Source organism: Gigantopelta aegis, chromosome 7 (genome assembly GCF_016097555.1).
Source record: "Gigantopelta aegis isolate Gae_Host chromosome 7, Gae_host_genome, whole genome shotgun sequence".
Taxonomy (NCBI): Eukaryota; Metazoa; Mollusca; class Gastropoda; order Neomphalida; family Peltospiridae; genus Gigantopelta; species Gigantopelta aegis.
This window is the reverse complement of record NC_054705.1, coordinates 37941142-37953908: the sequence shown is the minus strand read 5'-3', so window position 1 is coordinate 37953908 and position 12767 is coordinate 37941142. Positions and strand designations below refer to the sequence as shown.

Below are 12767 nucleotides of genomic sequence, written 5' to 3'. Positions count from 1 at the left end.
AAGGATTCACCATTGCATTTCGGCTACAGCTTATCTAGTCGAGTAGGAAAATGGGGTTCCCATGCACCCCCATGTTATATTTTTCTAACTTACTTTTTTGTAATCCTCAGAGTATCTAGTAAATTATTTCTTATGTTCCCAAGACGAATTATTGTCCCATGTGGTCCGTTTGCGGCCATATTGGACGCCATATTAGATTTGTGATGAAAATCGATAATTCACTTAACTTTTGAAGTAGACATCATACAGAGACAAATGATACCATTTTTCTGCATAATTTTGGTATGAAAAAATTATTGAGAGGGTTAAAATATGTAAACATCAGCTTAATTTCCACCATAAATCGTGTCAAATACCAGTATCTGTCTATATACATACTAATATCAGATATTGTGGAATTCATTTTGTGTTGGAAAATGTTTCATCTTTGTGAAAGACGGGCTGTATAGTTAAGGATATACCCATAAATGAAATACTAACAGATTTGTCCCAAATTGTTTCATTTTACACAGGAAAAGACATTTGTACTGCATGATCCAAATGCTTAGTTACTAATGCAATAACCTTTTTCTTTACTTTAGGAATGCTTTATTGAGTAATTAGCTAGAATTGGTGACGGTAACTAATAATCAACTAACAAACACAGTATAGTAATAGTGTGGTGGTGAATAATCATGCCAAAGTCAAAGAAACTCAAGAGTGATGATGGTGATGAGTCAAAAGAATTGCGGAAGTGTCCTTCTGTATACTGTATTTTACATGTTAATGGCATTCAGCATCTAGATTTCACACCACTCTGTGAGATCAAGGGCTTTGCCATTGAAAAACTGGCTCAATTACATAGTATTCATGGCCTTGGAGAACAAAACATTCCGTGCTGCATCAACTGAGTCGGTTTGATTTGCACTGTATATTCTGCACACAAATTTCTCTGTTGATTTTCTGATGGCATCTGTGACTTCACCTACTCCTAAGCCACTGAGTAATTGATGGTCCGCTTTGGAGACCGTCCATGATGACCGCTTCATGTGATTTGATATGTAAGAAGGCGTGTCGCATCCGGTAAGCATATGGAAATGAAGCAGTGATGTTGCTGAATTTGTTGGCAAGTTGTTGAATACTTTTTCGATGGGTATATATCTCTTTTGTTTTTACGTGCCTGACATCATCATCCAGAGGCTCCTGCACTGTACATGTGGAAAATGGGAAACCAACAGCACAAGGACATCCATATCTCTTGATGATACAACCATATTTAATCGGCTCTGGATAGCATGTAACACCAACCTAGTATCAGCATCTTCGCGTGCAGCCCTCAGGGAAGCTAAATCGGTTGTGATGTTTGACGATTGAACTTCCTGTCCATCTACTAATCCGCCAGCAACAACAATTTCTGTATGATGCAGTGCATTAGCAAGCAGTTCATCAGACAAGAACTTGGCAAGATCGACCTTGTTCTCTTGTAAAGCCATGAAATTTGACCAGTTTTTTGTAGGGGTACATCACGGTCTTCTAAAACACGTCTGATTGGCTGAGCTTTCTTTTTGCGTTGTACTCTAGTGTTGGACTTGATAGACTCTTCCAAATATCTATAAAAATGGCATCCACTCTTTGTTAACTTTCCAGTACTTTCCGGATAAATATGTTTGCTAGGTCACCAAAAGTCACTGCATTAGGAGGTTTTCCAATTCCAACAACTAGTGCTTGCCCATCTATAATAAGGCATGATGCTTTTATCTTGAAGATTAATTGTTTCAGGGCATTCAATACCTTCTGTTAATATATCAGCCAGTACTGACTTGTTTCCAGTGCAAAGTGTGCCATTCATTTCAGCAAGTGCTAGAGATACTGGCATAAGCTGGTGTTTCAGTATGGTGGGCATATCAACAGGTCGGCCAGCTTCATATGCAGTGATGAGTCACTGAAGGACATTTCTGTCTGCTTTCAAGATCGTCCTTTTGTCTTTTTCTTTGCTGTCCTTGATTACAGTATACAGTGATGCAAATGTAGCTGCATTATTTTTAAGCAGTGGATGATGAATGAAGACGACTGGCTTGCATCATACTCAATGTGTCAAGATGTTTTTGGCCGAACTGTTTGATACCAAGTAATGCTACATCTTTCGTCACAATATTTTGAAGGGAAGCAGATTGTGCATCATTGGAAAATATACACTGAATCTTTGCAATGTATCGACCAATACTTCGTCATCTTCGTTGTCCCGTGTTTGTCTTGCTGTGATGAATAGTGTGACCAGGAGACAATTCTTACATTTAATATGTATCAGTTGCTATTTGAGATCGCAGGTTGTAAGAAATGGTCCGCCTACAGAGAGCTGACATTGTCTATGTGATACCAACAACTCCACCTCATTTCTTGCCAGTGCAATTTAGCCACTGATTGAATCTACGGGCAGCACACTTGCTGAGAGCACATATGTAGGAAGCTGGTACATGCTGCCAGATAAATAGGACCCCATCTTGCATAGTTGTAATGATCATAATGCTTGAAGTACGGCAACATGACACTAAATGAGTGAATGTGTAGGTCACAAATGCCATCACGCTGGACTCAAGTGAACAGTAACAGAATAGAAACCATTTCCATATACCACTCGCCAACATTTAGTTATTTTAATTGTACTAAAACTTTGATGTAAAACAGGATATAATTTGAAGAAGTCTTTAAAATTGGTATTAATTTAAAACATTCAGATAACAATGTGTATTTCATAATTGAAATATCTTTATTGCAATGCACATATACAAATACTTAAATCAAATATATAGGCTAACCATTCAAATATAACTTTATTTTTCCACATCTGTATTTACAAAATTGCAAAAAGATTACAAAATTATACTTGCCATTGCACATTTGTCATTTGGCGGCAATTGTTTTTGGTGGGGGTGAGGGGGTTTTGAAATGTCAAGAACTGAAAATTCAGCTTAGTAAGCATGATTTTTGGAATCAGAATTCTGTTCAAATTGTCTTAAAAAGCTGTGGTATTCACTTTTACCCAACACTTCCCTGAAACATTACCTTTTAAGACATATTTTGTCTAGTGGCCATCTTGGAATTTTCGTACTCTTAATAATTGAAAACATCCGAGAAATATCAAAATAACAATTCTCTGACATAAAGTAATGACCAGTGTAACAAAGGTACTTCACTTAACAGCTTAAATGTTATTTTTGAGGTTTAGTAAAAAATATGGAGGCCATCTTGAAATTTTCAATGAAACATCACAGAAATATCAAATATCAATTCTAGGACAAAAAAAAGAGAGAGAAATAGCTAATAATATCATAACTTTACTCGTTCAAATGCTGAAACATTACATTATTCTCTTTTAGTAACCATATGGCAGCCATTGTTGTTTTGCCATTTTAAAGATGAAAGACTCAAAATCCAGCTTGGGAACTGACAAATTTGGATTCAGCATACCCAAATTATGTTAAAAAGTTTGGTTCCCCACTTTTACCCAAAAATGCTCCCAAGGTCTTTAATAAGGCCTTTTTCAGAAGGAGGAGGGTATCTTGGAGCCAGTGTGGTCATGTGGCCCTTTCCTTCCACCTTCCCTCATTGACTTGTTAGAGAAAACTCTTCACGAGGAGAAGAATGAGGAAGAGTGAGACATTGAGATTGATTATGATGCTTTTCTTTATGACGATGACTAGATTTTCAGCAGTGACACGAACTAAGTGACATTGCTTACTACTTCTGTAGCTTATTCTGTTGCACAAAATAAATATATCTAAGAATAGTTCCATTTATTGAACTAATTTTATGTTATTTCACTCTATGCTATCAATTTTAGTTGATTCCAGATTTAATGTGAATCCTGTACTTTGGTATATATGCAAAAATATTTTAGAGCAAATTAAAGTGACTTTTTCACATTTGTTTTTAATGCATCTATCTTATTTAAATCACAAAAACAACCCTTTCAATCAATTCCTCATGGCACAATTATGCAGAAAAATGGCTTCATTTGTCTCTGTATGATGTCTGCTTCAAAAATTATGCCGATTAACAAGTTTCATCAATAATCTAATGTGGCATCCAAGATGGCCACCAAAAGGACCCATGGGACAATATTTCCTGTTGGGAACATCAAAATTCGTTTGCTAGACACCCTGAGAATTACCAAAATGTAAGTTAGAAAAATATATCATGGGGGCGCATGGGAACCCCACCTTCCTACTAAACTAATCGCTGTTGTTTAAAGTAACCTGTTTATAAAACAGTAAATATTTACTGATGGTTCTTAATTAATACAGCTATTTTAGCAATTTGGAATCCAATTAGACAGGTGACTGCTTAATACGAGTGCATTTACATTAAAAATCGTTTGGTATGGAAAAACGTTACCGCTGATGACAGATGACCACTAGGACAGGTTTCACTCTTATTACTTTTTCAATGACAACAATGTTAACCTGTAAACTAATAGCTCAACATTAAGGTTTTGCATTATAATTTTATTGTTTGTTTATGCAAGATGAGATATTTAATCCTGCAGAATTTATGTTCACCGTACTTGACTCACTGATGAGATGGTGCATATAAAAGAGTCCTTGCTACTAATGGAAAAATGTAGCAGACTATATGTCTGAATTAACAAATGTTTGACATTCAAAAGCTCATGATTAATAAATCAATGTGCTCTAGTGGTGTCGTTAAATAAAACAAACTTTGATTTTAATTCAGTGAGCAATTGGGAAAAAATGCTGACATTGTTAACTTTCGAAAAATACAATTCAGCAGCAATGTTTTCACAGTACTTTAGAAAAATACAATTCAGCAGCAATGTTTTCACAGTACTTTCGAAAAATACAATTCAGCAGCAATGTTTTCACAGTACTTTAGAAAAATACAATTCAGCAGCAATGTTTTCACAGTACTTTTGCAGAAAAAGTACAGACAATTCAGAAGATCTATAATTATCATAGATACAATACATATGTTCAAAGTTCTGACCCAAAAAAGGTGAGAAAAACATAATTTTTTTGATGTCACCAACACAATTGTTTTGGTTTTTTTGGACATGTTACTCCTACGTGTGACGCAGTATGTCAACTTCGACTACACTAAATTGAAGCGTGGTATACCTGCTTTGGGCGTGTTACTCCTACGTGTGACTCAGTATGTCAACTTTGACTACACTAAATTGAAGCGTGGTATACCTGCTTTGGACGTGTTACTCCTATGTGTGATGCAGTATGTCAACTTCGACTGCATTAAATTGAAGCGTGGTATACCTGCTTTGGACGTGTTACTCCTACGTGTGACGCAGTATGTCAACTTCGACTGCACTAAATTGAAGCGTGGTTTACCTGCTTTGGACGTGTTACTCCTACGTGTGACGCAGTATGTCAACTTCGACTGCACTAAATTGAAGCGTGGTTTACCTGCTTTGGACGTGTTACTCCTACGTGTGACGCAGTATGTCAACTTCGACTGCATTAAATTGAAGCGTGGTATACCTGCTTTGGACGTGTTACTCCTACGTGTGACGCAGTATGTCAACTTCGACTACACTAAATTGAAGCGTGGTATACCTGCTTTGGACGTGTTACTCCTACGTGTGACGCAGTATGTCAACTTCGACTGCACTAAATTGAAGCGTGGTATACCTGCTTTGGACGTGTTACTCCTACGTGTGACGCAGTATGTCAACTTCGACTGCATTAAATTGAAGCGTGGTATACCTGCTTTGGACGTGTTACTCCTACGTGTGACGCAGTATGTCAACTTCGACTGCACTAAATTGAAGCGTGGTTTACCTGCTTTGGACGTGTTACTCCTACGTGTGACGCAGTATGTCAACTTCGACTGCACTAAATTGAAGCGTGGTTTACCTGCTTTGGATGTGTTACTCCTACGTGTGACGCAGTATGTCAACTTCGACTGCACTAAATTGAAGCGTGGTATACCTGCTTTGCTTTGGCTATTCACATTTGTCTTCAACAATAAGTGAATTTTAAATAAAAGAAGAGATTTCTGCATGTCACCAGAAATGTAACAAATCTTTTACTAGTTTTGTGTAGCATGTATAACATGCACAACTTAATTTTGTTAATCGCTTTTAAAATATTTATCAACCCTACACTATGCGTATTTAAATGAAATATGATTAAATATTACCAAGTAGTGAGCTCCGTGGTCTAGTGGATAAGCTGCTGGACAATCAAGCTGAAGACAGTGGTTCGAATCCCGTCAAACCTGGCTCTCACATTCATTCATCTTTCTCATCTATCGCCCTCTGCCTACCATTCTCATTATCTTAATATAAAACATTTCTCAAACAATTTCAATCTCTTTTGAACCTTTCTGTCAGTTTCCTCCAACTCTTGTCTTCTGAGCTGTCCACACCATCGCCTACCTGTCTCAGCTTCCTCCATGGGTGCAGTCTCTGTGTGTTTCCCTGCACCCACCTGGCATCCTCGTCCTCTGCCGCTAATAAAGCTGGTCTGACAATAACAAAATTTAAATCAACTGGAACAAGTCATATTGAATGACAATGAACATTTTAGCTATTTAAATACTGTTATTTTAATTACCACATGTAATAAGTTTAAGGAAATTATGTTGAAAATTAATTTACAATATTGGAAACAGAATACGTTACTTTCTACATCTGTGTATGTTTTATATATTTTTTGTTTTATAACAAGCATACATCAGTGAGGTTGCAGTAGAAACAATTGATCACTAGATTAGTTTCAGCACGTGTATAAACGTGCACACATCAGTGAGGTTGCAGGAGAAACAGTTGATCACTAGATTGGTTTCAGCACGTGTATAAACGTGCACACATCAGTGAGGTTGCAGGAGAAACATTTGATCACTAGATTGGTTTCAGCACGTGTATAAACGTGCACACATCAGTGAGGTTGCAGGAGAAACAGTTGATCACTAGATTGGTTTCAGCACGTGTATAAACGTGCACACATCAGTGAGGTTGCAGGAGAAACAATTGATCACTAGATTGGTTTCAGTACGTGTATAAACGTGCACACATCAGTGAGGTTGCAGGAGAAACAATTGATCACTAGATTGGTTTCAGTACGTGTATAAACGTGCACACATCAGTGAGGTTGCAGGAGAAACAATTGATCACTAGATTGGTTTCAGTACGTGTATAAACGTGCACACATCAGTGAGGTTGCAGGAGAAACAATTGATCACTAGATTGGTTTCAGTACGTGTATAAACGTGCACACATCAGTGAGGTTGCAGGAGAAACAATTGATCACTAGATTGGTTTCAGTACGTGTATAAACGTGCACACATCAGTGAGGTTGCAGGAGAAACAATTGATCACTAGATTGGTTTCAGTACGTGTATAAACGTGCACACATCAGTGAGGTTGCAGGAGAAACAATTGATCACTAGATTGGTTTCAGTACGTGTATAAACGTGCACACATCAGTGAGGTTGCAGTAGAAACAGTTGATCACTAGATTGGTTTCAGTACGTGTATAAACGTGCACACATCAGTGAGGTTGCAGTAGAAACAGTTGATCACTAGATTGGTTTCAGTACGTGTATAAACGTGCACACATCAGTGAGGTTGCAGGAGAAACAGTTGATCACTAGATTGGTTTCAACACGTGTATAAACGTGCACACATCAGTGAGGTTGCAGGAGAAACAATTGATCACTAGATTGGTTTCAGCACGTGTATAAACGTGCACACATCAGTGAGGTTGCAGGAGAAACATTTGATCACTAGATTGGTTTCAGCACGTGTATAAACGTGCACACATCAGTGAGGTTGCAGGAGAAACAATTGATCACTAGATTGGTTTCAGCACGTGTATAAACGTGCCTAAAAAGACACATTGGTTTCAGCACGTGTATAAACGTGCACACATCAGTGAGGTTGCAGGAGAAACAATTGATCACTAGATTGGTTTCAGCACGTGTATAAACGTGCCCCCCCCCCCCCCCCCCAATCATCCAGAACCTGATTTTGCCAAGAGAATGATGCTGTTTATGACATAAAATATAATTTTATTGCTGTAAATGTTAAACCAAACATGTATACCTTACTAAATATGTGTTTAAAGTAACGTTTGATACTACATTTATTTTGCTGCGAGATAACTCTAAAGAGATTCTAGCAGATACACGTACATCATTGTTGTAAAGTACGGTAATAAACAAAATACGTTACACAACCACGTCTTTGCAAATGTGTGTGCAGATATCTGAAAATTATCTTATTTGATGTAAATGTACAATAGAATTATTGTGAATAGTGTCACTTTGATTGTGCTAATATAAATCAGTGTCCTTTGGTTTGCTATAAATATGCAAAGGTTGAAAGTATACACATGAAATGTAAAAAGAACACCAAAAAACGAAACACAAATAACATTGAATAATAACGTTATATATTCAACTTGTTTCAAATATCCCAATGTATAAACATGCCAAATGTTATTAAAATATATTCTTGCTAAATATGTTGGGAAAAACAGAACTTTCAATGCATACATAACTAAATGAACATAATTTAGAATAATTTCTAAAAAGTATGTTTGGGAAAATTTCTCGTGTCAAAAATTAACAATGTTGGCGTTTTCCCCATATGTTAATGTTAATACATGAAATCTACAAACTGGATATCGAAGGATGGGTCTGTTTGTGTTGTCTTCATTTCAAAGCATATATAAACATAAATTAATTAAAAACGTCAATTAATGTTGTCATAAATTAAGTAAATATTGCAGAAATAGGCTCTTATTAAATAAAAGAACAAGCTGTTTTGCTGGTATTTCATGCTGTCATTACTGTCATCATTTTTTGTTGCAGATTCGTGAGCTGTTGCTGAACAATCTTAAGACTGTTAAAGATGCAGATAAAGGAATGCTTCATCAGATGAGTGACCTTTTAAACAAGTTAATTGCACAGGAAGACGACATAACGCCTACAATCGAGGTACATGTATATGTATGATATATATACATGTATATGTACATATAGGTTATTACCTGAGTGTGTTTGGGTATCATCAATAACATATACTAGGAATAAAAAAAATTGTATTTTGCAATACCAAAAGACACAAAGGTAATAATCTCTTTATTATATAATCTCCATCTTAATACAACATGTTTTAGAAACGTAACTTTGATTCCAGTCAGCCATTACTCTATATTCAAATGATGTACAAATATGCAAAGCAGTGTCTTTTTTAATGGAAATGACGTAAAATGGAAATGACGTCATTTTCAAGATTCTTACATAAAGATAGACTATAGTGCTTATAAGGAGGAATCTTACTATCGCATGTTGTGACACTATTGAGCAGTGGTAGAATGGTTAACTAGCGGCGTGGCACCGGCGTGATGTCACTAAAGGTCAGTCTGGCACTGAAACATACACAGTGACTAACAAAATACTCTATCTATATAATCTATAGCCGTAGTCTGCTTTTAGTTTTTCATGTATAACTTTCATTTGTGTCAGTGTAGGAAAGAAAGGAAAACAGTTTTGGCAAAATGAGAAAATTTCCATTATGTTCTGTGAAATTAAATAAAATTGGATTAAAAATTGTATTATTAAAGGAGACTAAGATGTACTTGCGTGTTAGTTCTACAATGGACAGCAATCATGGGACTGTCATTTTGACTTTGTATTCAATAAAATATCACATATCTTAGTCTAATTTGCTTGACTAGTTTTTCACGTTTGGCAGGCAGATCATTTTATTATTTCAATTTCAGTACATACATATATGTCCGAATAATGTGTAACCTTCATTGATATAATAGTAGCATAGGAATACAAACTTTCATTGATAAATAACTAAATGAAGTGATCACAACATGACGTCATTTCGCTAAATGACATCATTTGGTAAGTGACGTCATGTTTCTGGTCTTTAATGTTCATGAATTGTTTAGATATTTTGAAGTCATTCAGTGTGATTTTTGTTCATTGATGTGTGGTGTGATAAATAAAATAGATAGTGTACTCGTTATCGTGTGAGACCGTTTATATTACAACTTGTATGTTTTTAATCGTACATCACTTGCTTTTTCTCATGATGTACGATTGAAAACACAATCGTTCTAATATAAGCGGTCTTACGCGGGAACTCGTTTAGTATTCTCTATGTCTACTGCATTTCATTTTGACCAATATAACTTCTTTTTGTTCTTTGATGCATTATAGAAAATATGGTAAATGGATATAAAGCATGATTGATTTGACTAGACACACACACCAAAAAAGTCACATTGATTCATATGTCTATTCACTTTATAGCTCGTTGATCAAAATATCATATACTTTGATTACATTGGATATTCTAGCTATTATATAATAACTCTGTGTTTGTGTGAGGCGTGTGTACTTAAGCAATATTTTGCAATTATTTACACACAGAATCATGCTTTGACTACGAGCACCAGCCTAGCAGGTTCTTTAAAGGACATAATGAAATGTCAGCCTAGTGCCAGAAACATTGCCAAGTAAGAAAACTATATAAAACTATTTCTAGTTTCTGTGGTGAGGACAGGCCAGCCCTTAGGAAGCCCAACATTACTGGTAAGGCCTCCTTTGACTCCGCCACTTGTGTTAGGTGTGAAACAGTGTGATCGCTGAAGGAACAAAACAATTTGGTGTTTGGGTAGGTTGGTGGCATTTTAAAAAAGTGGATGCTTTATATATATATATATGTATATATATACATGTGTATATGTGTGTGTGAGTGTGTGTGTGTGTGTGAGAGTGTGTGAGTGTATATATATATATATATATATATATATCCTGGCGTCATATGTTTTCGATATGATAAGCAAAAAATTCAAATTTAATAAAAACAATACTTCGTACATACAATACTACTTTACCTTTCTCAAGTCACATTAGTTTATTGTGAAAAACAGTGATAATTTCCCATGAACACCAAATTTTCCCCCAAAAACACTAGCTGCTATGTCGTATAGGTGTTTCCGCTATATTTTCACAAACGTCATATGTTTTCGATAGTTTCATTGGCTGTCTATTTTTGTCCTTTTTATGGCAGTGAAGGGTCTATACTCCATGCAATAATTTACATCAACATCTTCTTTTGAAAATAAAATCATATAATGTTTGTAACTTGTAAAACATATTGAATAATCTTCAGACCAATAGACAGTGTACACTTAAAACATATTTACATTATGTTTTCGTCATAGGCTAATGTCTAATCCTCTTGTTATACGTATCAACGACACCTAAATTCAGACTGTCACCGTAAGTACTCTGACAGCGATACAGAACTATATATTTTCAAAAAATCTAATTCCACCAAACTACCTTTATTTGTAGTAAATGTAAATGCACATGTAAACATGCCCCCACCAGAAATTACCGAAAAGATCTTTGCTGTGAATGACATAAGAGGTAACCCAACCAGCCTTCCATAAATTTTATTGTTCAGTGTAATGATCACGTGGTATATCGTCGAACTTTGGCAGGTCAGATGTCAGTGTTGCAGACGATAACTTTGCAGGGATTTGTGATATATGGATTTCGCTATGTGAGGCATTTCATTACTATAGTACCAAAATATTGCATTACGAAAAACTGATAACATGCACACTATTTATGGTATTATAATTAAAACATAAAGTTGGCAGCTTGACTTGAAGCATTTTTAATATTTTGAGGTAAAAGACACTTCGTTGTTTATGTTTAGGCTGATAGTGACGTAATATCTCGCATAATCTCGCGATACATGCAGTTACAAACAAAGTATCGAAAACATATGTCGATCGAAATTGTATGACTGTACGATATATACAGTCAAACCTGTATATAACGGCCACCCAAGGTACCTGACAAAAGTGGCCATTATAGACAGGTGACCCTTATATACAGGTTCAGAATTAGAACCCATATATTAAAACATATCACAACTGTCACATTTTAAAACTATTCCCACACTAGCTTGTTTATGTCATCATTAAAGCAGTACGATTTTTCGGTGGCATTTTGCATGCAAACATATTTGTTAATACATTTCGCAAACATTGACATTGACTTGCAGAAGCTGAGAAGATATTTTGTTTAACTGAAGGTTATTACCCATTTGGCATGTTTAACTCATTTGTTTGTTTCCTGTCACCGCTAATCCTTCAGTGGAGTATGACCGTTAATTACAGCTGAATAAGATCATGAGTCACTAAATAATCCTAACACGGGGCATCTTTAATGACCGCCACCTTCAGCAGTTCATGTTTATTTACCAATCATGTCTGACTAGAAACAATCAGACACTTAAAGCTGCCATCTCTGGTTTCAGTCTTATAAAATGAAGTTCTAAGTTCAAACAGAAGCATAACTGCACTTTTAATTCACTCAGGAGTTGTCGCCATTCACGCATATCGTCAAATGTTTACTATGCACTTCGAACAATTCTCGCCATTTGCAACAGTAGCTAAACCGTGCTATTTTTAGCCGTATTTGACGTCAGTAGGAGCCCGTCAAAAGTGTCCCACTTTCAAAATACTGGGTTTATTTTTAACTTGGAAAAGCCAGCATAGCGAATCCAATGCAGAGTGCGGCGTCTTATATGCACCAAATGTGATTGGATTAACTGTTCTAAATGCTTAAATAATAAAAATATTCCAGGGACTGCCGCTTTAACATAACACCTCATTTGTTTTGTTTCCCGAGACTCAACAGAGTGACCATACATACAGATGACATCATGTATAGCCAATGGGAAGTCGTCTACTGTTCAGTGAGGATGCTGAGAA

General features: G+C 36.0%; 1 protein-coding gene across 1 annotated transcript in view; it reads left to right on the top strand.

Moving 5' to 3' along the window:
* The window catches only part of LOC121376803, a 79958-nt gene that overhangs the window by 14755 nt on the left and 52436 nt on the right, over positions 1-12767 (top strand). Inside the window, exons 2-3 of the mRNA XM_041504577.1 lie at positions 8827-8952; positions 10405-10490. Coding sequence (XP_041360511.1) covers positions 8827-8952; positions 10405-10490 — 212 coding nt within the window. The remainder of the gene's footprint in view (positions 1-8826; positions 8953-10404; positions 10491-12767) is intronic.